Source organism: Bradysia coprophila, unplaced genomic scaffold, assembly GCF_014529535.1.
Source record: "Bradysia coprophila strain Holo2 unplaced genomic scaffold, BU_Bcop_v1 contig_151, whole genome shotgun sequence".
NCBI lineage: Eukaryota > Metazoa > Arthropoda > Insecta > Diptera > Sciaridae > Bradysia > Bradysia coprophila.
Window position 1 is genome coordinate 5,507,725 of NW_023503423.1, and position 27,441 is coordinate 5,535,165.

Sequence of the window (27,441 nt, forward strand, 5' to 3'; positions counted from 1 at the left end):
CGCATACAGGAAAAATATGAAGCTAAGAAAATCTCAATTAAATTGAAAGTTTTGAAAAATGGAATCTTTTGTTGTTATGTTACACAGTTCTGAATGGTACAGGCGAGAGTTTGACGTACAAAAATAATTCGATTCCGAGAAAAAACCTTCGTCACTCCAGTTTGTGTGGCTTTTGTTTCCATTGTGTACGCTACACGTAAAACAGGGAAATTATTTTTCAATGTAATGAAATTAGCACAATTCAATAAACATCACTCGACTGTCACGTATGGTTCGACCCTTTTTGTGTATGCGATTTTGTCAAGGCTCATTGAAGTATCATAAATGTTTAGGTAAAATGTTGAAAGCGAGATAATTTGATTTGTCTCTCCTATACTCTACATCAAAAGCGATTTTCAATAGACTGCGTTTTCCAATTTACTACACTCAACACGATATTCACTGATCAATTTTCTCCGGCACATTATTAGTATATACGTTATGATAGGCAGGTCTAAAGCGCTTAACGCGTCGATTTCATCATATATATTATATCGGAACGTTATTTTATGAATAAATGAATATGCCAACGTTTTATTGCACAATTAAATCGTATCAACGTTGTTATAGCGTCTCGCAAATATATCGACTTTTTCATAATAAATTAAAACTGAAAATCAAATCGGCTCAACGGTGAATATCTTGTGGCAGCGCAGCAAAACGAGTATCGATTTCAATAAATTCTAAACTAAAAATGTGGACGCAACCATTCGATCGAAGAGATATTTTTTCTTTATCAACCTTATTGCGGTGTGAAATATCTGTTTCAATGAAAGAAAAAAAAAATCATTTCTTTTGATATCATAAATTGCCGTCCAAAGAAAAACGTATACATGGACGCGTTGATTTAATTAATAATTGATTAAGAACGTGATAGATAATTATTTTCAGAAATATTATATCCATTCACCTAACGCTATTGAAAGTTTAATTAGAGTTATGGATAGAAACACATTCATCGATTTTTAATAAAAAATGTATGAGAATATCAAGGCAGGTGGAAACATTCAATTCGTAAGAAGACAGTGCCTATTATTATTGGGAATTTTAATTCGGAAAATTTGGAATAATTCTGAGACTTTCACGAAAAAATTCTAATTTTTTCCCGGAATTTTTCGGATTTTTGAATGGAGCTAGACTACTCTAAAGTACTTTACCCAAGTAGAACTTACTTAATAGAATTACAGTAAATTCCATAATGTTTCAGTCCTTTAAGTTACTTGGCTAAAGACCCCAATTCACTCTTTAATGACCATTTATGTTGTCCCGTTTCACATCTGCCTTCAGAGACCAATTACTAAATCAGAAATGTTAATCCAGCTGAACTAAAGTTTCTCAAAATCATTCTAGCTCAGATCAAACACTCAGATGAAACACCTGTACTCACCATTGATATTTGAACAACTACCGATAGTTTCACTAATGCCATCGTTCAATCAAAACCACATTTACCAAGTCAAAACGTTCAAATAAAATGACGAACGCATTACAACCATTACCAAATAAACCTATTCCATTCCGCCAATTGCAAATCAAAATGTAAATTATCTAAATTTGTGGCATTAATTCTATTCATTTAATCCATTACACTAAACCGAATTGCGTTGATTAAATTCAGTGGAATCGCTACAGTCCTGGAAGCATATTCTGGATACGAATTGTAGGATTCGTTTTTTTTGCTCTTTCCGAAAAGAACTTCTGATGTTGGGTTTCTGATGTTTTGGGAGGAAGCCTCTTGCCACTCAAATCTATCTATCCGAGAGGATTCCAAATTTTAGTATTGGTCATCAATATCTTTAGTTCATTCAGCAGCTTTTTAAAGTAAATCTACTTGCTGACACCATTGCAATTCCATTCATTGTGTTATGAAAAACAGTGCCGCACCAGAAACCAGAACAGTTGCAACAGTTGAGAGGGAGTTTTTCTTTGTAAACTTTCTTATCCTCCAAGAGCCCCCAATTTTTATTTGAGAAAAGTCTTTTTAGGCACAAATACTCCATTGTATACAATTGAGTCGCTGCTGGACTGGCTAGACTAGAAGCCATTCATGTAAAATGTAAACGAAAAGCCGCTTTAAGTGGGGAAAAGGCGATTGAAAGGCGTGACCAAAAGGCATCAATAAACCTAAATGAATTAAATTACAGAAAAGGCACATGTTGATGGCTAGTTTGCGCCTGGTGAAAAATAGCGATTTTTTTAATTGTTTAGTTTTGACCTCTAAAACGCATCAATCTTGCATTTCAGGCATGTTTTGTTATAAATGCAAATGCAAAATGAATTTCTATGACTGTAAGGTTAAGTTTACAGTCAACGAAAATACAGAAACGAAATTCGATATTCCAAACAATTTCGGTTCGCATTAGCAAGTCAAAGGTCAAGTAAGGGTTCGCATGTAAAAGTATATTAAACAAAAAACGAAACAAAAAAAACATTTTGGCTGTCGGTATTAATATCAAAGAAGCAAAAACATAGGAATTTAAATAGACCTTTCTTTAGAGGAAGTTCAACGTTGAACTCAACCTCCAGGCAAAATTATAAAATTCTGGAAATCACATCAATGGAATTTTCCTCAGCATTGTGGGAATATTGGAATCGTTCCAACGGAACCCTTTTTTGTATTATCCGCTTTGGTCTGAAATGCACCAAAAAAATGACTAACTTTTTACTGACAAGTTTTCCAACGTTTCGCCCATTATATGTTTGCGGTTGTGCTATCGATTCTTTTTCGTTATTATTCGGTATCATGACAATGTAGCATTTTATGTTTTGTTGTTCAACGTCTGATGATAAAAAAGCCTAATTTGAAACCATTAAAAATCGCAAAAGATTATTACCATCTCGTGATGGGAATGATGGGCGTACATTTGCTGAATTTTATTATTTAATTTCAGGCCGACTGTTTTTGCTAATTGATAGATGGTGTTGAATTAACCACCACAAGCAAAGAGAAAAAGACTGGATTGAATTTCTGTTTTTTTTGGTGTTGAACATGAATACCCGTTGCTCTCACGCGAAAATCCGAAACGCAATTTAGAAATTGTGAAACGAGGAGTGCAAAAGGATTCGTTAAATCACGAAGCAATTATGATAGTAGTCTCATAAAATATGACCGGGATCGCAATAAATCTGGTCAAATTATCCAATTTACGTTTACAACGAACATATACTCGCAGATTGACAAAAATCATGTGCCAAAAATGCTGACAAAAAAATGTGGCTGGGCTTTATGCGAGCGAAAATAAATTGCAGGTTTATCGTTGCAAATATTTTTCAGTCCGGCGAACAATAGGGAAAAAAAGGATTCCCAAATGATATGATAAAGTTCATGAGCATTAACCACCCTTTATGATATTGATATATACTTCGTTCCATTTCATAACGTCTTTACGTTCATATTCGGTTATTGTCGTTAGGTGTGCACACATATTGTCTATGCCAAGACCTATACTCTCAGCTTAATAACGAAATATTTTTTTTTCTATATTTCTGTTGGCGTCAAAAAGCTCAAGTTTACGTAGATGGTTCCAATAAATATACCAAATGCCCGATAACAAATCTTTGAGACAGTTAAAGTCAACCAAATTTGTTTGAGATTTTGGTTCAACTGTTTTACCCGCTGGTACACTCATAGTCACACGTACGCTTGATTGTGGTAAAATCATAGGTCTAAGAAAAAGTTGAAAGACAAATTTGGTTGACTATAACTGTACAGCAAGAAGGGTATTATACACATGTCTAGAGTTTCAATATTTATCTTGAATTCGTATCAATGGAAAGAGTTTTCAAAGGCGAAAGAAATTGTAATGACAGCATCGTTAGAAGTAACTACCGTAAAAAATACCTTTACATTGGAGAGAACAAAATTTTATTATTTTTAACGATACTGCTGTCCCAATACGAAAGGTATCGGGACATCTCGCCGCATGATTTTTAATAGTAGATTACGTTGTTGGATATTTATATTTTGTTTGTGTTTAAATTTTTTGACCCGCGACGAAGGCGATGAAAGGCACTGTACGGCCCTGCTTGTTAATTTGTTGATTGGATGTGTGGGTTTATAATCATCGCCTTTGGTTTGCTTTGGTTCGATGTAAACTTGCGTATGTGTCGACATGGAAACAAGCTAATGGTTTACTTATAGCAAAACGAATGTTAAAACAAAAGAAGTAATAGATCAGTGCATTTAGAAATATTTGAATCATAAAAGAGGTAATAGAGCCGATAATAATACTGGAAAGGTTACGGTTGAGTTTTATATTATTGACGTCCAAAGTCTTATATGAGCAGTGTACAAAATCGCCATTTCCTGCAGCTCCGTTACATTATGCGACTTATGAATACCCTTTACTTCAGCTTACAATTCGGATGTTCCCGTTCTTTGGCTCGTCAACAGCTTTCTTTTACAAAATTCCTAAACACCAATTTCTGCACGTATTAAGCGAGAGATATGACAGATGAAACAGTGCCACTTTTCAAATTATTGGATTTTGGACGAAAGTAGAAAGAAGTGGTTTGTGAGACACGTACAATGTATGGAAAAGGGAAGATTAAATTTTACGCTTGTTCTAATTTAGCGAATAACATTACCAACCGTATACAAGCCGTAAAGATGTAAACGTGATGTTTCTGCAACGGAGAACACCTTTAAGAGCATTTTGGAAATAAATTGTTTTATACGCAAACCCCATCCCGAACACAATAACCGTATTAAAAGGCACAAGACATCGGCATCGGCAAGAAAACATTACACGCAACAATCACTATTATATACTTCCGTACCAAAACAATGTTCAATATACGTGGGGTCTTTCACCCACTTTTAACCTTTTTTCCCTTCAGTTGATAATATACCAGAGAGATAATCCAAAAATACATTTTTCAGTTTATTATTGCCGTAAAAGCTTTAGCTCCATGAACCTTAGCAAAACATTATAATACGGAACACCGAACCAAAGGGACGCAGTTTCGTGTACCAGTGTAATGTTACACATATTTCTCGATTTGATGATGAAACTGTATAGATGGAAAGGAAACCCAACAATGTGTGCAAAAGAAAAACATCTTCGGTTGAGGTTTAATATGCAAAATGCCGTTAGTGGCTGGGTCTTATTTTTCTACGGCAGTTTCTTTGTCAGATCCCGTATCCTGTTTTATTTTTGGATTGAATGGTTTGAAGGCATAGCAAATTCGGTTGTTTCTTTATGCTTACTATTGGGTTTCGAATTTCTATGCATAAATGTTTCCTCAAATTTCACATTGCTTCACTGCTTTTCAATAGATTGTTATTGTGCCGTCGGGAGAGAAATTTAGATCACAGAAACAGAAACACCGAACTACTATCACAGTAACAGTCCACGCTTCGACCAGAGAAAATTGTTCGTGTTTTTTTTTTGTTTTCAGTTAAAAGAAATGATAATGTGTATAATGCGCAGCAAGCAGTATCACAATTCACAATTTTGAAAGTGAAAACATCCGCGAGTAAAGTCCAATCACTTCGTAATCGACAAAAATGATGAGCTGTTTTTGCATTACAAATTTTGTATTTTCCATTCGATGCAAATTTGATTCAATCGGTATAGAACGGAAGTGAACTATATTTTGAACCGCCCAAGCTTAGATGGAGATAAATGGAAATGGCTTTCCACACACAGTTTTAGTGTTACACCTTTGGTGTAACTTCCACCAACTACTCAATTAAGTTTTACTTCCCAAACAGTTTGTGTTTAATGTGCAAGGTGCAGAACGGATTTATAGAGAACGCTACTTAACCGAGTATTCCCGTTTTTCTTTTCTAATGTAACAAAATGCCAAATTGATGTGAATTTTATGCGAAAAAAGGTTGTTTGAATTTTGTGCTACCTATCGTTGTTTGCATCATGCATCATCATCATCATCATCATCGGCATGCACCTCGTTAAAAATGCATTAGTCACAAATTGTGATTCAACTGTTCATTTTATTTCAATGTTTTCTCATGAAAACAGAAGTGCGTTATGAATGAAAGTGTGTGACTAAGACTAAGGCAAGTCTAGTCAAGTGACCAAGGCCTTATGGCGCGGTAAAGGGTAAACCGTTAGCCTCGGTATTCTTGAGTTGAAGAGTAAAGTAGGATCAGTTTTATAGTCGAATCGGGTCGACATATTCCTGACCTGCTTATGTAGAACAGACTTCTGTGCTTCAGTCTGTTGAAGTAGTAGACTTAGCGTTCTCATAAATTCTAATTGGCATAAAATCAATCACATTGGCTTTTGTACAAAGGAAATTTTCTGTTCATTCGGTTTGAATTTTGAATCCAATTGGAACCTATATCAGGTTATGGGCCCACATCGGGAATAGTGAAGAATGGCAAGTAAATATTTGTGAATTGGGTATATGGAATATTTGAACGTACGGAATGAAAATATGATGTAGAACTGACGTAGAATGATGGACAGAGACTGAAAACGGATAATGATTCGGAATACGAAGAGGATAGAAATACCGTTGACGACCGGATTAAAAATGGACCAAAGATTGGATTGTGATGAAAGTACGAGAAATTAACAAAAAGTTTTTTACGGCGACGACCTTGGCAAAGTTTAACGGACGAAAGAGAAGAAAAATAAGGAAAAGAGATGAAAGGAATAGAAAAGAAAGGAACAGAAAAGAAACTTAAATATTTTACGGCAACGACTATGGCAATACTAACGGACAGAAGAAAAAAACAGAACAGAAATGAAAAGAAAAGAGAAGAAAGTCGCTGGAACAGAATTTGAACTCTAAGGCGGATGAGGAGTAACAGAATTTTACCAAACAAGGAAATATATGATGATTGACAAAACATGAACAAGAAGAGAAACGTAAAGGAGAAGAAGAAGGCTCACCATTATGAGGGAGGTGTAACCTCGAGAGGAAGAGAAGAAGAGAAGAAGAAAAGAAGAAGCAAGAATACAACAACGAAGAAGAAGACGGCTTGCAAAGTTTCGTCGACTTTCCTGTTGACGCTATTTTGGGAAGCTCATTTCTTAAGTGGTTCAATTTATGAAAAATAGAAGAAGTATTGAAGTAGTAGACTTAGCATTCTCATAAATTCTAATTAGCACAATTGACTTTGTACAAAGGAAATTTTCTGTTTGTGTTTGAATTTTTCGGAATTAAAATTCCCAAAAATTAGCCCTGATCCAAACGAATCTTTTCCAATAGTTTTGGCGTGGAGTTCCAAATCCGACCTACAAATAAATATTCCACACAGACAATTTACAGACTTCTCCTGTTTACATTATAAACAATTTACATTGCTAAAGCAGTTACACAATTGAATTCTAAATTTTGCTCCACTCAGTCTAAAAGAACATTGCAGCGATATTTTCGACATAGACTTTTCATTTCTGTGAACTTTACGAAACAATTCCAAACGATTTGCATAGGCAAACAATAATGTCTAGTATTAATAATCGCATATATCATGTAGGTATCGAATGTGGTTTAATTTGAATATATGTAAATCTATATGTGTGGTGGCTCCAACCAGCTCAAACACATCGCTCTGCGAAGATAACAAAAAACCTATTGACCTTTTTAATTTCAATATTTTCACAAAATATTAACAAACAAGAAACGAAGCGAACAGATACAAATATTTGAGAACGAAAACGTTTGGCCATTTTTTTCTTGTTGTCTTTCGTGTGGCTTGATAGTAATTTTCAACTTTATTTCAGAACATCAGAATGCAAATAAAACAACGATTGGAGATGTGGTTAATACACGGAAAAAAACTGTGTCGTAATGGTTTTGTATCTACGCTTATTTCGCTTTTTTGAGAGAGATATTATTCGTGGTTTTATTTGAAAAAAGAATCGAGGTGAAATACAGGCAAGCATCAGTACAAAGGAAAAACAGAAGCCACAGTTTGGTGTGTTGATGTTGATGTGTAAATTTTATTTACATTTTCTCGATCTTCTATTTTTTAAATTTTACTTTTATTTTTCGATTTGAGTTTAAAGTCTGCGGTTGTATAATCTAGATGCATGTTAATCAGTTTCCATTTTAATCGTTTTATTTTAGTGGGTTTTTTGTGTGCATTTTTTGCATAGCTGTGTTTGGAGGAGGTTTTTCTTCTCTAAGAATTTTTTAATCTGAGGCTAGTAAGAAGGTCTATGGTCTGTATGGAGAATTGAAAGTCTTGAATGCTATTGAATGCTATTTCCCGATTCATAACCGTTTTTCTCACTTTTGAAAGTCTTTTGCAAAGTTTTCAGTCTTCACATGACAACAAAACTACTCCTATTCTCTAGAGCCTGGACGAAAATTCGCAAAGTCTTTGTCTTCTCAGTTAGAAACGAAACGAAAACCTTTCTCAAGATCTTGGCGAAAGGGTGATTCACAAAGGTTTTTTTTTTCATTGCAAAACAACTTCCTTCTCATGGGTACACGGTCGTGGGGGTATCATTAGAAAGGTAATTTATTTACTTTCGGGACGAATACGGTTTTATTAAGCTTAAAATTCATCAACACTGAGATATGGGCAGTTGAAAAAATGGGGCCAATTTGGATATTTTGGAGAGCTTCTAACAGTTCATCTGCCCCCGAAACGAAACAAAAACATCAAGAAATTGTTTCCTCTAATTTCTACTGGTCTGAGCTTTCCAATGACACAAAACATGTATGGATAGTGACACGATGAATGTAAGTGTGAATTTAAGACTCACTAGCGGTAAACCATTATGGTTCGGTAAATTCGTAAGTAAGTCAATTTCGTAAACTTTTGACATTTCTCCAATACATTAAATGTCAAAAGTTTACGAAATTGACCTACTTACGACTGATATGTGTTGCATTGAGAATAGTCTAACCTTTTCAACTATGCCACAGTGGCTGTAGTATTGATATAGACTTCTGCGTGAAACGCAAAGCTACTATTGGTCAAAATAACAATTTACAACGTTTTACGAAAAAAATTTATTAAAATTTCTTCAATTTCCTTGAAAATGCTTTTCGAGTAAATCGAAGCATTTTCAGAGATTTAGAGAAATTTCAAGAAAATATTTGCTTAAAAATGTGCTCTGATTGATAAGGTGAATAATTGCTTCCAAATTCTTCTTTCGAATATTAGACTTTATTGTAGTTCTGACCTTCAATAGTCTTGAATCAATACAAGTTACAAACTACGTGAAAATTTCAGAAAACTAAAAGCAGACAAATGAGTTCGTGTAAAAAAAATCGTGAAATTGAAATGCTTGACTTTAATCACGTCATCCACTTAGCTCATCAAAAATAACGACATTCATTAAAATAAAAACATTTCTTTGTCTCTTCAACTAAATTGTCCGCATTTTTTTCGATTCTGCCGACGAAAACTGCGCAAAGATCACAACCGAAATAAATCTAATGCAGTCATTTTTCTGCATTCATACACTAAGAGAAGAAAATATTTTCGGCACGTTTTTGGCTGTAAGGTTTTCCGTCCAAATATTCTTTTCCCGATAAAATGTGTGACTGTAAATGGTGTGATAAGAGCGTAACGGAAAAAACCGTAAATTGTCATCGAATGAGCAATATATATCTGATTTAAAAATTAAACAAATAAGCAAGTATGGTTCGTCATCAAAAAAGATTTGGACTCAAACTTTTCTTTAATGAAAAAGAGTTGTTGTCAATTCCTTTCATCATCACTATAAAAACCCAATTCATTCCACACCAAAACAATATTTAAACGAAAACATATTCTTACCGGAATCTATTGTTGCCATTGACGATCAGCTGTTTTTCTCTCCTTTTTCCCAAATTCAACACCACATCGATTTTTTTTTTTTTGTTGTATTCTCCTTCGATATCGTCACTTCGTTCAACGTTTTTGTGCGAATGTATGGATAATAACAAAAAATGAAAAATCGAAACTTTTCCGGCAAAGGGAAACAACACTTTCTGTTTTATCGGTTTTATTAGAGACGATGGTAATTAGAATTCAGAAGTGCAACGATTTAGTAGAGTAAATTTATGTAAAGGTAAACGACACGTTCTTCTGTAATTTCACGAGATAAACATCGGATGGTAAGCTGAATTCAATGTTAAATGTCTTTTGTGTTTGAAACCATAAAAAACTTGAATTTCTGGATTGCAATGCGTACAAATAAAAATTTAGCGCTGGTTATCTTGACTCGCTTTTTGTAAATGAAAATATTTTTATTTTGTGTTAACGCCAGCAAAAATGTCTCGTTTTATGTTCGAACGAACAGAAAAAAAATGCAGCCAAAAAAAACGATAAACAATTTACTTTCGATTCATGAAAAAAACAAAAATATTTTTCGATTTACACATGTTCTGTAAACCACACAACCTATTCTATCTGTACTGTGTCTGTGTCGTATTTACATTCAATTTACACCATAAACAATTAAATATTTTATAAATAAATGAAGCGAACCGAATTCTATGATCAAAACAAACGTAAACTCTCCGCAATATGAATTATTATTTACAATTTGAATCAATCCGCTTAATTACGCGCTGATCTATTATTAACCATTTGAAATACACGACACGAGTTAATTACACACGCACCTTTGCTTGTTTTGTTTCTTTACGATTTTTTTTTGTTTTTGTTCAGCTCGATTCAGCTTTACTAAAATGTTCGATGAACCACGCAAAATATACAAACAAATTTTACTTGTTGTCCGTATTCCGCATACTGTACATTACAATAAATTGTTTATGTTCGTTTTAAAAACTTCGGTCGAAAAATTGTCTTTCAAACGCTTTTTACACGGGCATAATATAACAAAAAAACCTAAACGAAAAACACGGAATACGCTACGGCCAGATCGACTAAACTCGACTAAGTTGATGTTGAAAGAGAGGAAGTCTTTAAATGATATTAAAATGAAATCTCCGCGCTTAATACCTTTTCGACTGTATATTATACACAACAACAGCACAAAACATATACCAGCTGGAGTAGTTTCTTTGCGTCTTTATATTGATATTACAATATTTTCCCCACCGACATTGATATAAATACAATATTTTGGTTCTGTTTCGGTGCTTTTAATGCTCAGCTCAGCGTTCGACGTGTATTATACTCATGCTTTTGCCTCCATCGAAAATAAAATGTTTTACCGGAATCGATATGGGTTGGTTGGTGGGTATGTTCTGTTGTAAATACGAATTCTCAGTCCGTTTGGTATGAAGAGTACTCATCGAATGCATGCTCTGCTTATAATGTTGATTCTATTTGGGGTGGTATGGAATTTTATCTCGTTGGAATATTTATGCTGGAGAATGTGTACACATGGAGAATTTGCTCATGTAAAGTTATGGAGTGTGCGCTTGATTCGCTGATACATAAAAATATTTTAACGTGCTTTGGTAACAAGATGTACTGGTATGTCGAGTATGGAGATGGAGAAGTGCTTATGACAAAGGCTCGCATTTGTATGCACCTAATATCCGAATTTAAACTCCACCACACCAAACGCTCGAAACGTGTAGTTTAATCTGAATAGTTGGAACTTTGAACCCACTCTTCATCTGGTCGGGATATTGAATAATTTATCTTGTTCATTCATAACGGGTGTTAAAACAAATGAAGTAGAAGATCTTATATCAAATAATATTTTTAACCAAGGATTGATGTAATAGATTTAATGATTAACTTTCAGCTTTTGGGCGAAAAGTTCACCAGAAAAATTTTCAGTGTATTTTGGGCGAAAAGTTGATCCGAGAACATTTTCAGTGAAATTTGGGCGAAAAGTCCATCAGAAACATTTTCAGTGTAATTTGAGCGAAAAGTTCATCAGAAACATTTTCAATGTATTTTGGGCGAAAAGTTGATCCGTGAACATTTTCAGTGTATTTTAGGCGAAAAGTCCATCAGAAACATTTTCAGTGAAATTTGGGCGAAAAGTTCATCAGAAACATTTTCAGTGTATTTTGGGCGAAAAGTTGATCCGTGAACATTTTCAGTGTATTTTGGGCGAAAAGTTCATCAGAAACATTTTCAGTGTATTTTGGGCGAAAAGTTGATCCGTGAACATTTTCAGTGTATTTTAGGCGAAAAGTCCATCAGAAACATTTTCAGTGAAATTTGGGCGAAAAGTTGATCCGTGAACATTTTCAGTGTATTTTGGGCGAAAAGTTCATCAGAAACGTTTTCAGTGTAATTTGGGTGAAAAGTTGATTGGTGAACATTTTCAGTGTAATTTGAGCGAAAAGTTCATCAGAAACATTTTCAGTGGATTTTAGGCGAAAAGTTGGTACGTGAACATTTTCAGTGTATTTTGGGCGAAAAGTTGATCCGAGAACATTTTCAGTGAAATTTGGGCGAAAAGTCCATCAGAAACATTTTCAGTGTAATTTGAGCGAAAAGTTCATCAGAAACATTTTCAGTGTATTTTGAGCGAAAAGTTGGTATGTGAACATTTTCAGTGTAATTTGAGCGAAAAGTTCATCAGAAACATTTTCAGTGTATTTTGGGCGAAAAGTTGGTACGTGAACATTTTCAGTTGAGCGAAAAGTCCATCAGAAACATTTTCAGTGTATTTTGGGCGAAAAGTTGATTGGTGAACATTTTCAGTGTAATTTGAGCGAAAAGTTCATCAGAAACATTTTCAGTGTAATTTGGGCGAAAACTTGATCAGTGAACGATTTCAAAGATATTTGACATGAAGTCTTGTAGACACTAAGCCGTGATCTCTGTTTTTTGTCTTAACATTGAAGTAATTATAACGTGGTGCGCTTGTCGTTTGTACAGAATTCATTACGATAATCGTGAAACATAATTATATTAATTCATTAAACCATAGAGTTACACTGTAGTAGAGAACATACAAACTTATGAGGCGAGTGCATCAAATGCATTAAACAGATACATTTTCATCCAAATATTTGTTTAGGTTCAATGGAAATGCATAATGTTGCATCGAAAACTTTTCCGAAAATATATATTATTCATAAATGTGTCATTTGAATTAGTCCGTATCCACTAGTACTGCTTCAAGCATGACCACTGAATTGACAATTTAGACTTGGATACATTAGTGATAAGAGCTTCAGCTTAGGATGAAAAATCTGAACACAGAGAGTAGAGTTAGACATAGAATAATGTTAAGTTTGAACAGAAAATTGGATGAGTAAAAATCAGCACTTTAACCCTTTAACTAAACCTTGTCATTTGGATAGCACTGCAGAGTAAAAGTAAACCTGGCAAGCGCTCCTGCCTGGGTTACTTTTACTCTGCCGTGGTTATCGTGCCAAAAATTCAAAAATACGTGATAGCTCATGCCCTCTCTTGAATCAGTTTAAAAACACTCAGTTTATCGTGTTGATCATGAGATGGAAGACTGTTCCCAGTGTTCATAGTTGTCAAATCGTTCTGTCAGAAGTTGTTTTGATTGCGAAGAGTGGTTGTTTAGGAGCTTAAAACAATTTGCATTAAAGGACATTGAATTAATGAAAGAAACAGAACCAACAAAGCCACGTAGTAGCTGCCCAAATCGTTACAATGGCCTCTGACGAAAACTCAGAATGGAATTTCGAAATGTGCAATATTGATGTTGATCAGACCGATGCTCGTCAAAAGTGTGACAAATGCAAGTAAGTCTGCAATTGAATACCCAACCACAATGGCACAGCACTGTTCCTATGCTCATGCTAGAAGCAGTGGTGTGACAATGTTCAACATTGAGTGAACAATCGTTTCTCTCCATAAGTCGTCCAATTGTCGTCTGCTGGTGCATTGGTCTGGCCAAACCTCCCTTAGAACCAAAGTGCAATGTAGTCCTTCTCCAACATCCAGCCGAAGAAAAACGCTGTCTGCGTACCGCTCCAATGCTGAAATTGGGTCTGGCGCCAGGCAAATGCCACATCTACAAAGGTCGACGTTTTCCCTCGCAAGGACACGATCCGTGTGTGGAGCAAATCTTAAGTTCGTCCAATTCGTTGCTTTTATATCCCAGTCCGAATGCCGTACCACTGCAAGATATCGACGTCGCAGCTGGACCATACACATTGGTGCTCATCGATGGAACGTGGCCGCAAGCGAAAACCATTTACACATCCTCGAAAATGTTGCAAAGAATGAAGCAGGTGAAGTTGACGTTGACTGGTAACAGTTGCTATATTGTCAGAACTCAGCCAGCCGATGGATGTCTGAGCACGTTGGAAACAGCGGCTAGTGCGTTGAGCGTATTGGAAAGGGACCCCAAGTACACGAAACTATTGGTTGAACCGTTGAACGTCCTGTGTAAATATCAAATTGATAATGGTGCCGTACCTCATGATTCGAAAGAGAATTTGTTGCGAAATAAAAGCTATCCAAAGCTAGTCGGAAAACGTTTGAATAGGTTATTGAGGAGAATTGAAGAGAATCCATTGAGTTGATAAGTGAAATACATGTATGAAGCCATAACAAATAATCAATTCATCGTCTTTTAAATTAAAGTCGAAGGAACTCAGCTTGAAAATTTGAGAGTTTGTTAAAAGAGGAAGAGAATAGCCAGCTGCGCAGGACTATAGCGATGCTTAACATAAGACATGAATGAAACCACATGATGGGAAATTTCCACATTAAACAGGTAATGTATCCTGAACGTTTTGATTTATCTGGCCAAAATTCACGTCGAAGGTATGCTAAGTAAATTCAAAATCGCCCTAAACCACTTGCAGTGGAAGTGTGACGCAAGTCCTTTTATCCACTTACAAAAGAACTGATATCGGGGGGTGACGCTTACAGCTTTGACTCGCAAAAAGTAAAATAAAGATTTTACCGAAAAAATTCTTGAAAATAAATTACAAAAAAAAAATGTTGTGTCACAAGTGACAGATGATTCGTTTTTCCTTTGTGTGAGGGCGTATTTTTCCATATTTTAACAATTTTCTTAACAGTTCTTTCCTCAACGATTTCTTTGAAAATTTCTAAATTTGTTATCGAAATTGAGTCTCCAGATAAATATATTTTTTTAATTGCTGCTGTTGATGTATCTAATCCGCTATAAAAGGTTTCCTGAAGTTCTCCGCTTAATTTAATTTTTTTTTCGCTAAAATTGAGAACACAGCAAAAAATAGTTCAAATTTCGTAAGTTTTGACCAACTATTAACATTTTTGACCATTTGTGACGCGTCTGTCTCAATGAAAGTATAAACCAGGTATGGTCTGTTCATACAAACCGAAGGACATAGCGATTTCATAAAAACAAACTCACCTCTCATTCCACCATACCTTGTGTTGACATTCATTGGTCTGTCCCATATAGAAAAAATTTTATGCATTGTTTCGGATGTATTAACGTTAGTACTACAATTTTCTGTCATTTTCAAATTTAAATGTCTCGAAAATCGAAAGGAAACAGTGTAATTTGGTGCAAGAAAAATCCGATAGTGTGTTAACCTCACTTTTTTCTCAATATCTCGGGCATTTTTTTATATCACTTTCGAAACTTTTTTGGCTGTAGTTGAGACCTGTACCTGTCGAATGACCCTACTTACACGAAATCCGGTAGTAAGACACCGGCCAAAAATGGCTTCAAAGTTAGCGGTTTGGCTTCAAAGTTAGCGGTTTTTTTTTGTGTAGTGTCAACGGAAAATGACCATATTTCCGCCATTTTGTTTTTCAAAAAAAAGTTCTTCCATAAAACTTAGGTAATTAATCTACCTTATTAACAAAAAAAAAGAAATCCGAACCAAGTCACTTCTATCTCGAGTTATAGCGATTCTTATTTTTACACGAAAATGGTAATTTTACTGGTAATACTGGTTCATCGACCTCAAGAAAAAAAAATTAGTTCTACAACTTCTATCACAATCCATTCACAAAAAATCTTAAAACGTCGAATCCCACAGAGCCACCTTTCGTGACACAAGCGTCTGGACTATTTTTTAATATACCATGTACTCTTTAATCCGAAGCTTAATAGCTTTTTGTAAAGTTCCAAAAATATTGGATCTATCGAGGAGCAATATCACTGAAAGGTAGAATTTTTTATGATAATTTGTCCATTGGTTCGGAGGAATACTCACTGAAGAAGATTTTTTGGCGCAAACATTCTTGACCAAAAAATTGCGAGGTAGGAAGCAATTTCGAAGCTAATTCTTAAATTGGAAAAACATTCCTTATGTTCCTTATGTTGCAATACCCTCTAGAACAGTTCCAGAGATACCATAGTTACGTCTTTTAGTTGGCATGCTAAGATTTTAATTATTGGGACCATTTGAAGGCTGCCTTTTTTACGTCCAGTGAAGATCCAGTGTAGATCAAATCGTAGCGTCCTTATCCAGGACGTTAAGGAATCCCTTATATTACATCCCAGATTTTTTTTTGCTTATTCAAAATCAGTCATGGTACAACATGCTGCAGGAACATTCAAGGTTTCAGTGAGTAGAAACTGTACAAAATAGCAGATTATATACTTGATTTAAGCCAGTTGCTTTGAACGTTCTGCAGAGGGGAAGCCGAAGGCAAGTGCTACTATAACACAAAACAAGGAAAAAAAAAACAGTAAGTCCGGAAAATGATTATACACACTGCCCCCGGTAACTCAGTCATTACTTCGTTGACATGAGCCTTTCAGACTTAGTTAGTAATATTACACACTTGGTCACGAAGAAGTCGAGGCTTGCCGACTCTATTTTATCACATAAGCGAAAACGAGACAAAAACATAGAAAAACATAGGAAGAGTAGTCAAATTAAAACGCGTAATCGATAACGAAAATAGCGAAAAGCGAATTTGTCAAGACAAGTTTTTCCCTCTAGTACCTTAAGACGCCGTTTCGTTCTCTGATCTCAAAACTCAGCAGTTCATTTACATAAAATTGTATGGTAAATGCAAAACATCGCCTCTAGTGAAAGACTGGAATTTTTCCGTAATGGTCTACGTGCTTCCAGAAAAAAATGACTCTTCCCGCTATTTTTAACTCACCCGATTTCTAACTTATCGACTTCCATAAAGTTATTCCAAGTGGAGTAACTACTACTTATTAAACTTTAATGAACCACATACGGTGGGTGTGACGCAGAGAGTAGAAAATGACAAGAAAACCACAAATTGATTACACTTAATATTTACGTTTTTTTTTGTTGCTTCATACATATACAGTAAATTACATAATACTTCATAGACAAGGATTCATATTGCTATAATTAATTAATTAATTTTTATTTCTTACTTTTAACAATTTCAAATTGCGAATGAATGTTAAGAATGATCGAATGTAATTTATTTTTTGTCGTTTTGTAAAATGCACATAAAACTTACACTGACGAATGTTGTATTTTTGTTCTTTTTTTTAAATATTTTATCTCTCGTTTGGTTTTTATTAATTTAATTAATGAATTGGAATGTTCAATGACTTTTCGTTTAATAAATGTTTCAATTGAAATAAAATTTGATTTTTTGAATAAAATTATATTTTTTGGATATGAAAACTTATGATCAGATCATAATAATGTGTTAAAATGGAAATGTTCTTTTCATGTAATGGCGTACCCTCGTGTAATGGTCTCTTCTTCCTCTTTGGGAAAAACCAAGATTTACCCTAAACATACTCTTCACTTTTATGCTAATAATTTTTTGTTGTTGTTGTTGTAGTTTAAAACGTTAACACTGAGATGCTTACAATTAAATGTTCTTCCATTTGCCTAACTTTATATTTGTTTACGAAAATTACAATGAAATCTTTAAAATCTGGAAATGTACGTAAAAATGTAACTTGATCAATGTGTCGTGTTTCATCATATTTCATATTGCAGCCTGAATTTAAATCGAACTCTCGTCGTTATGGTATTAACAGAGAATGCTATGGGACGTACGATGTTTGTTTGTCCAAAAATGTTTTCATATACGACGAATATAATTATCAAATTTGTTAATTAACTTCTTGATCACTGAATAGTTTCAACAAAATCATAGAAAATCTTTTACTTCATTACATTCAACATGCAAATTTACGTTAGCTTATATTAGTCAACACTGTAAGTTCATAGAAGACACCATTTAAAGACAACATTTAAGTTTTATAGTGGCATGTCAATCAATTTCAATGTCCCAGCAATTTTGTAACTAAAAAAAAAAATATTTTCTCTACTAGGAAGGGAAAATGGACTTTCCGTCCCTAGGGAAAAGTCTTTCCCTCCTTCGTAAATATTATACTACAGTCTGGAAATAATTTGATATTTCGTTTCACGATGAGTAAAAGTGCCTCGGGCGAAAGTCCTCGGACGCTTTTACTTTTACGAAATACAAAATTCGTTCCAAATATACTATTTGTCTCACTTCTTTAAGAGGTAACAACCCAAAGTAAGCGCGCTTCCATTGTGGAGATGATAAAATAGGGATTTTTCTAAGACTCATTACATCACTAAAGAAAACAAGAGAATTAGTTTGGAAGCAGCATGTAATAGTAGATTGCGTACTGGTTTGGAGATTTTTATTTTGACAAGTGTGACGTTTGCAGCTCGAACCGGAGAAGAGGAATGCAACCACACAAGTGAAAATAACAATGTCCAAACCATTAGTTACGCTATTTTACCCATGGGAAATAAAAATTACAGCAAATGTCATCAGGTAATAAAAACATTTCCTTCGGATGCAGCGACTAACATCTATTACAAAACTATAGATAAAAATAAAGTCAGGTTTTCATATGATTGTTGACCTCGGCTACGCCTCGAATCCCGAGAGCTGAAACTTTTTATCGCATGTCATGTTAGGAGTTTATCAATTTTTGACGGGTAAGAACATCCATTAATTTGTTCTAGCTTCGCACAAGACAATTTTAATGGATTCTCTGTCTTTTGAAGGGGAAAGGGTGAGACTTTTTGCAAACAAAAGTTTGATAATTTTATTCTCATAAACAGATTGTACATTTTTCAAATTTTCTCAATTTTTGGAGATCCCAAAAATTTATGAAAATTCCTTAATTTTCGAAAATATCGACGATAACACTTTTATGCCTAAATGTCACAAAATAGAAACAAATCACAAATACTCTACCATTCAAAAGTATTCGATCATTGTGTGTTTTCAGTGTAAATTGACAAACATTGAGAGGGCGCCAAAAATCGAAATGGTTCCCCGACTATGCAGACCTTTGCAAAAATTAGGATTTCTCAAAATTTTCATATTTTGTGAAAATAATTTTTTATTTTTTTCCTTTGAAGATTAAGTATCAAGTTATCGAATGCGCCATCTTTCGCGAAAATCCGGTACCATTTCGATTTTTGGCGCCCTCTCAAAGTTTGTCAATTTACATTGAAAACACACAATGACCGAATACTTTTGAATGGTAGTGATGTAAGTTTCGACCAGAGCGCAGCGAATTATTTTGTTATTGTTACTAATTCAGTCAATATACAGTCACCCTACAGCTAAACACAAATGTAGAACTGAAAATATGTATTTATGTTGTGAAATTTTTAGTAATTCAGACAGTATTGTTCACAATTATCACATATTAGACAAACACAAGTCGCTCGAGTCGCTACAGAACATTCTCATATTTTTTTTAAAATAAATTCTGATGAAGGTGAGACCAAGTTACCATTTTTTCAAGTTAATTTCTCCGGTTTTCCTTCTATTTTATTTTCCTTTATGTACAACCATATACCGTAATAATTACACAATTTTTTTGTTTGTTTAAATGTAGGATAGATTAACGTACACTTTTTCTTGAATTAAATTTAATTATTTTTTCTTTTAACTTTAAGGTGTATTACGATTACGTTCAAATAAATATACATAAATATATTTATCATTTATCATTTTTGTTATCTAAAATGTACCATCTTTGTTTCTTAAATATTTTATCATTTTTAAAATGTAGGGTTTCTCCTTCATGTTTCAAAATTAATTCATTTAAGTATTTTTAAGGAAAAAAATTGTGTTCATCATGCTCGTCATTTTATATATATCACAGTTTCTTTAATCCGTGCAAAATATTTCTGTAAATTTTTAGTTTTTTATTAAATTAATTTCTTATTTCATCCTATTTACACATTTCAATTTCTTTCCACATTTACGTTTAAAACCTTTTTCATCCTTTAAGCATATTAACATCTAATAATCGTTCTAAGATCAAAATCATTATTTTTTGTTCATTCATTGGTTTTTGTGGACGGTGTACAGAAGATGCAGCTGTTTACAAATTAAAAAAAAAAAAAAGAAAATTGTCGGTGGTGGGAGGATAGATTTTTTGTTATTAAACACAAAGATTTTAAGGGCCACACATGTTCAGCTAGATACCCCAATTATACGATGCTCAATTTTACAATTTTGTAAAGGTTTCTGAATTTAACATCGAAATAAATATTTTGGCTTGAAATCGGCTGAAGATTTATATTTCTTTGATTTGTTCCCAGTTAGGGCAAAATCGTTGAAATGTACCGTATTTTCGATGAAATAGTTATTTGTTTACCGAGGGGTGAAAAAGGGAAATTCCAACAGGAACGATGTTTGCGCAATTTCGCACGAATTGGAATTTCTTATTTCTCCACGAAACGTAAACATCGATTCGGCATACTACTTTCGAAAACATGAGCAAAGTGACAGTTCGAATGAGAAAACTTCTATTTTCTCCCCACGGGAGAGAAAGTACAGCACTTTTATTACTAGAAATGTCGTTAGACCAGTCGTTAAAAAATAGTATGTTTCATCACTAGGATCAAAAAGGTGTGTTTTCGACCCAGGTGGTGAAAACGTCCAAAGATGAAGCGAAGCGGAGGCCAACGCGCGCATGAAAACTAGCACGTTTCATTAATAGTTTTAAAAGCACTTGAAAGAATTTTTCATGACTTTTGGGCATAAATTTTAGATTTTTCTCGTAGTTCGGGAACGGTTTTTCGAGTATGGCATTTCGAGACATATAAACCAAATTTTGTACTTTTTGTGGAATGCAGCAAATTTCATTGATTTTGCGCTAACAGGGAAAAATTCGAAAATAAATTTCCAGTGGCTTTTCATAGCCAAAATACTTATTTCGTTGTGAAATTCAAAAACCTTCACAAAATTGTCTACTCTACTCCAATCTAGTTTGACTAGGTCACAGTGTTGATGGTACAGTAACAAAAATCGTTCGAAAGAATTAGCAAAGAAATCACTTGATGAGGCAATGATTCTGTGTGTTCGAGACAACTCAAGGGATGTGTACCGTACTAAATTACAAACACCAATAGCAAGCCTAACCTGCAGTTTCAATTTTAGATTGATTAGCATACGTAAGCGGTCGCCAGTGTTCAATTTAATTTATTTCTAATTTGTAGTCATTTATTGAAGAACTGACCATTAGGGCTGTTTTCACCGCGGTATTCTATCGGAAATTATCCGAACAAAATATTTATTCCCATTAACGATAATTGAAACTTTAGATGCATAGGGTTCGATTGCGAGTCATGCATTAATAATCGGCCAGTGGAGTCTTGGAGAGACTTGATTGGTATAATTGGCATTGTTACCTTATTGTTACTATGTTACATAGCGTTTAGTTTTCTACATTTTAAAGGTACCATTTTGTGTGATTAGCTTCTGTGCGACAATCAAATGAAAAATCTAGTTTCCGTTAAACACTTGCCCGCCTAACCACATGCAACTAAACAAATCGCCGTAAAAAATCACTCAAAAAACTGAAATTTAAAAGTACAGTTATCCCTTATCCTTACCCGAACCCACACTAACACCCAACAAATGTTCGCCGCTCATCAAACCGCTCGGCTGATGCGCATAGTTTCGGATCTGATGCAACGAAATTAATTGATTTGGAAATGAGTTTGCCGAATTTTGGTTGACGTTTTTATTCTGAAAACTGATGGCATCGTACAGATACGGTCGCTGGGCCATTGGATGATGTCCGAGTGAATTTAAATGCGGTGTCATCGAATTGATGGGTGTAAATGCTGAATTGGTTGTTGTCTTTGTAATTGTATCGTAGCCGCCAGCCGGTGTTGAAGATGGTGGTAGTAGATTGTTGGAATTCTGCCGATTGACGACCAAATCTTCGCCAACGTCGTCTCGATGCTGATCCAGCATGCGATGATGGTGTGACTGTAATTCCACATGGCTATTGTTCTGATGATTCGATAAACCGAAATCATGATGACTGGGTGGGTGCTGTTGCTGCTGATGTTGCATTACTTCCGACAGACTTGCCGCCGAGTCTGGACTCACTTTTGGCCAATACGGATGGTGCTCACCGGTGACGCCAGCAGGTAACGGTGCATTTAAACCTAAATTCCGATTGATTCCCAGACCGATGCCAGTCGTGATCGGTGGACGTTTGTCCGTTCGTTCAGCATGCTTTTGCATGTGCTTGGACAGATACGTTTCCTGGGTGTACGACTTTCCGCAATACTGACATATGTGAGTTTTCAAGTGCTTCGATTCTTTGTGCTTCGGTATGTGCTCCAGCAGGGACGGTTCGTCGGAGAAGCACTTGTAGCACGAGTTACACTTGTAAGGCTTATCAGTCTGATGACATCGGGAATGCGATTGTAAATTTGACAATTGTGAGAATGCTTTTTGGCAGCCAGGGTGTCGACATTTGTACGGCTTGTCGCCACTGTAACAAAATAATTGAATTTTAGAAACAGATTAAGCGTTGATGTTAAATGTCCACATACGTGTGTGTTCTAATATGCTGTTGTAGATGAGAAAGTTGGGTAAATTTTCGCTGGCATATTTCACAGCGGTACGGTTTAATTCCTAGGTGAATGCGGGTATGCTGCGACAAATAAGATGAATTTGCGAATGCTTTTGAACACTGTGAACATTTATATGGTTTTGCCTCTCGCATATGTATTTGTGTGTGCAATTGAAGATCGGCTTTTGAGCTGAATATCTACAAAAAAAAATAGAAAATTTTGTTTTAAACATTGTTGCTGGCGGCGCCAAAGGTACTAAAAGGTACATAGAATTGACATTGTTTTACACAGAGGTCTTGATTCAGTAAACATATAGAAATTGGATTCTTTTACTCATCTTCGTATAAACGATATTAAATTACAATCCCTGTGTTTGGCCAAAGGTGCATAATGTGCAGGGCATGATTATTTATTTGCATGGAAATAATACATGTTCGTTCTCAATTGTCTCAATACTATAAACTTCTTGCAAAGACGGAAAGCATATGAGCAATCTATTCCTTCATTTAATCTAAGTATTTTTAAGAGATTGATTGCAAATCTTTTACTTCATTTGTTGAACATGTTTATTGCTGTATCAGACCACATTGATATGAGCTCGTCATTTATTACTGTAATCGTCATTCTCAAAGGAACTTTCCAAGATTGTATCGTGCCCGCACGATAATAAGCGGGCATGACGCAAGTCCACTACCAGAAAAGTAAAAAAAAAATTGGGGACGGCCGAGCATATTTACAGCAACTTTTTGACTTCTCCCCCTTGGCTCCATTGGCCCCAAACTGGGATATCTAGGAATCTATACGACTTCAACGAGCTATCACACGTTACTGCAGCTTCGAAATGGGCCGTGATATTGAACTTCGAAATATTGATGTTTGTATCAAAATAAGCAAAATCTCGAACTTTCAGATAATGCAAATCGCCTTCGTTAGTCAGTTAGTTAGTTTTAATGGAAATGTGGATCCAGCAACTCCTAAATGTTTCTATAGATTTTCCTGAAATTTTAGTTATAGGTTAATAATGGCCCAAAAATAAGAATGGAATTTTTAAAAGTTGGAAAAATCCATATCTTGGGAGCTGCCACTTGCCACTTGTGACGCAAATTAATTTTTGTAAAATTTTCTTTCACAAATTTTTTGGGTCAATATTTTGTTGATAAAACTTTTGCGTACGGCGCACATAATGCATCACCCCCATGGCTATCAGTTATTTTGTAAGTAAGATAAAGGACTTACGTCACATTTACCCTTTAAGGGGATCGTTCTATTTTCGGAGTTAAGGAAGATCAATTCTAGTCTATTGCTCAAGCAAAACCGACCATACCTATCATTACCGAAATCGTTATCATTTGCCGGTATCGGTCCTGAAAAATTTTTGTATTTTGCTAGACTACAAAATTACGGTCTGTTCATAGTTCCATTTTTCGCTACTTAAATGCAATTGCTGCTTAATTTGTATTCGTGTGACAGAGAGTAACTGTCTCAAAATTTTTAGTGAATTCACCCTGTTACAAGCCCGAAAAAATCAGCTACCATCTCCTCAATTTTCTTGTTTGACCTTGACGTTCTCGTACAAACAACTTGTAAGAATTCTTCTAAACTATTCAGCTCTTACTTTTACTAAATGGGCCAGGCCTGTAACTGCTTTATTATACTAATCTTATATGGTGAACTCGTTACATCATCTCAAAAAAGACAGCTCACAAAATTGTTCAACTTACATTGTAAGTTGTTAGTGATACGAGAAAAACAATGTTACCCACAAAACAAGTCTGTTCCATAAGATCATCTGTTATTGACAACGACGACAACAATGAATGACAATCTCTGGTAAGGTTTCCTTCATATAACAAAATGTAGAGTAAATCTAATGAAGTACAAGATCTAGTAATGAACATTATGCGATAAACCAGAGAAGTATTAGATTGAATCTTTATGTGGATATGCAGGCAATACAGTTAATAAAATATAAATATCACTGTACAAGGCTTGAGGTAGTATGAGTTTTTATGCCGTGTTAACAATTTTGGAAACTGTTCGATGTCAACGTCATCTCCTCCACTATAGTTCAACGAGGGAATAAAAATTGGAAATTGCATTCCGCTAAGCTCTGGCCGCAAGTCACCCGAGAAAATACAATTTCTAACTTTTTCCCGAGTTCAACACTTTTTTTAGAAATTGGTTTGCAGACACCGCTATAAAAACGTTTTTCATAACAAAGGCTTCTGGACCTTCAGTTGAGGGAGGAAATGACTATTTTCTCGCCTGCGTTGTGAAAAATTTAATATTCGAATTAGAACTATGCCAGCCAAGGTTTTTTCCCGGTGCCCATCCGATTCAAGGCTAGCCTGATGGCTTCTTAGCCCGACAGGAACAAATATTTTGATAGTAATCAAGATTATTGTATACGATTTATGATGCTTATGTTGCTTACAACTTTATGTTTGAAAGACGTTCGGGTCGGAAGACACTGAAAAAAGTCCGACTGAACAGAATCAAAAAATTTTTGTCGCAGACTGCAGAACCATATATACAGCAAATATTGAAGTTCCACAATTCAAATACAAATGACTCCAAATTACCATTAAAACAAAACTAGGCGTCCGTACGAGTTCAACGAGCTATCACACGTTCTTGCAGCTTAAAATTTGGCCACGCAAAAAATCTTCCAAGAAGCCCCATTTCCATACATTTTGGTCAATTTCAGTACTTTAAACGAAATGAAAAAATCCTACGTTATTTGTTAGTCCGTCCGTCCGTCCGTGTTTCCTATCTTCTAAAGTATTCTTTAGATTTTGTTGAAATTTTGGGAGTAGATTCTAGTCGTCATTCTAAGTCATTCCAGAAAAAAAAATTTGGGGGGAACCGGCCTCGTTTCGGAGCTAGGGCTCCTCGAAGTTCCCATATAAGCCCCATATAAGAACACCTTAAGTGTGTGTGTGTGTGTGGATGGGTATGGTAGAAGAAATTTGTTCGCTTTGATAAGCTCTGCTCGCCTCAATTTTTTTTCCCTAAATATAGAATTTTTTAAATTTTTCAATTTTTTTTAAATTTTTCAAAATTTTTTCAAATTTTTCAAATTTTTTACATTTTTCAAATTTTTAAAATTTTTCAAACTTTTCAAATTTTTGAAATTTTAAAAATTTTTCAAATTTTTCAAATTTTTTAATCTACTAATTCTTCCAAAAGAACTGATATCAGTCAAAAACACTCAAAAGAGTAAAAGTGACGCAAGTCCCTGTGCATACTTCCAAAACAACTGATATCGCTGGAGGTGACGCATTCTGCGCTTGTACGCAAAAAATGTAACAGGAAAAATTTGACCAAAGAAATTCTAGAAACAAAATTTTACCAAAAAAATTTTGCGTCACAAGTGGCAGATGTTGAGGAAAGTACTTTTAAGAATTTTTTTAAAATAGGCAAGAATACGTCCTAATACGTCCGAATCATCTGCCACTTTGTGACGCAAAATTTTTTTGGTAAAATTTTGTTTCTAGAATTTCTTTGGTCAAATTTTTCCTGTTACATTTTTTGCGTACAAGCGCAGAATGCGTCACATCTAGCGATATCAGTTGTTTTGGAAGTATGCACAGGGACTTGCGTCACTTTTACTCTTTTGAGTGTTTTTGACTGATTTTAAATATTTTAAAGTGTGTCCGGCCCAGCGAACCGGCATTTTCTCATTATCCAATGACTGAATCTAACGGTATTCATATCAAAAAGACCAAATTATCCGTGGACTTTTCAGCCTGCATTTTGTCCTTTTAAACTTATTGTATGCGTAAACGAATGACCATGGAAAAGTTTACTGAATTATTGTTAACATTACCAGCAGAATCTGACCACGCACACCGATTAGTAATAAAAGAAAGTGTTCAATCCATCAACCTCATAAATAATAAAACAATTTATGGAAACAAGTGTTGGTTTGCATTAAAAAGCACATTATTTCATCCCAATCAGTGCAAGGTTGACCTAATGAAATAAATCAAAATTCTGAGTCATGCATGAAACTTAAAGTAAAAATCAAATTTCGATTTAATCGACAAAACCTACGGACGAAACAGTCAAAAATCGATTAATTTCAAATATAATTTTTTTTACACTCCGGTATTCTGAAACAAAACAACACTTCGCTTTACTTTAAGACATTCGGAGAGACTGGTGTTATTGTAAAGACCAGAGTGTGTAATTTCATCACATACGACGAAGATAATTATTTTCAAATCTATTATTTTCAACATAGAGCCAACAATGAATTGAACAAAAACCCATACATTATAATATTATAACGTATGGAACATGCACGGCATATATAAATAATGTATATAATGTATCGAATGGACTTGGGTAATGTAACCTGATCGATGCGGATTAAAATTTTTAATTTTTTTTTCTTCCAAAAATTCACGGGTGTAATTATGCGCGCTGTTTTTTTTTCTTCTCCTTCTTGTATTTTAGTGAGTATTAGTGATAGCTTTAAAATTACAGCCAAAATAGTGAAGGAATAAAAAAAATTGTTATTTCGTTTGAGAATAACTTGTTCTGCGAGACCTGAGGCGTTTTTTTTTTCTCTTCATATGAAAAGATTTTTTTTCTGTTCGTTTTTCGTTTCTTAAATATAATATGAAAGGTCACTCTGCATGTACCAAAAATTTTATTTTAAACATTTTTTGGTGTGTGGTACATTAGAGAGACAGGAGATGTTAATCTACCGAAAAGTTTTGGTATGGGTATGTGAGTAGTCATTTATTTCATTAATATATATCTCGCGTTGTGTATATTTTTCGTCTATGCATA

The 27,441-nt window shown here is 34.6% G+C and overlaps 3 protein-coding genes across 5 annotated transcripts in view; 1 reads left to right on the plus strand and 2 right to left on the minus strand.

Moving 5' to 3' along the window:
* Positions 1 to 11,216, minus strand: part of LOC119074584 (calcium/calmodulin-dependent protein kinase kinase 1) — a 67,631-nt gene extending 56,415 nt beyond the window's left edge. The window contains exon 1 of the mRNA XM_037180817.1: positions 9,749 to 11,216. Coding sequence (XP_037036712.1) covers positions 9,749 to 9,767 — 19 coding nt within the window. The 5' untranslated portion in view covers positions 9,768 to 11,216. The remainder of the gene's footprint in view (positions 1 to 9,748) is intronic.
* Positions 11,217 to 13,386: 2,170 nt separating this feature from the next.
* On the plus strand, positions 13,387 to 14,433 carry LOC119074667 (tRNA-uridine aminocarboxypropyltransferase 2). The gene is made up of 2 exons (XM_037180949.1): positions 13,387 to 13,608; positions 13,725 to 14,433. The coding sequence occupies exons 1-2, from the start codon at positions 13,517 to 13,519 to the stop codon at positions 14,392 to 14,394; spliced, it is 762 nt and encodes a 253-aa protein (XP_037036844.1). The 5' UTR covers positions 13,387 to 13,516; the 3' UTR covers positions 14,395 to 14,433.
* Positions 14,434 to 17,510: 3,077 nt separating this feature from the next.
* The window catches only part of LOC119074573 (zinc finger protein rotund-like), an 86,884-nt gene continuing 76,953 nt past the window's right edge, over positions 17,511 to 27,441 (minus strand). For all 3 annotated transcript variants that reach the window (XM_037180803.1, XM_037180800.1, XM_037180802.1), the window contains exons 6-7: positions 22,621 to 22,838; positions 17,511 to 22,559 (exon numbers count right to left, since the gene is read on the minus strand). In XM_037180803.1, the coding sequence (XP_037036698.1) occupies positions 21,647 to 22,559; positions 22,621 to 22,838 (1,131 nt within the window). In that variant the 3' untranslated portion in view covers positions 17,511 to 21,646. The remainder of the gene's footprint in view (positions 22,560 to 22,620; positions 22,839 to 27,441) is intronic.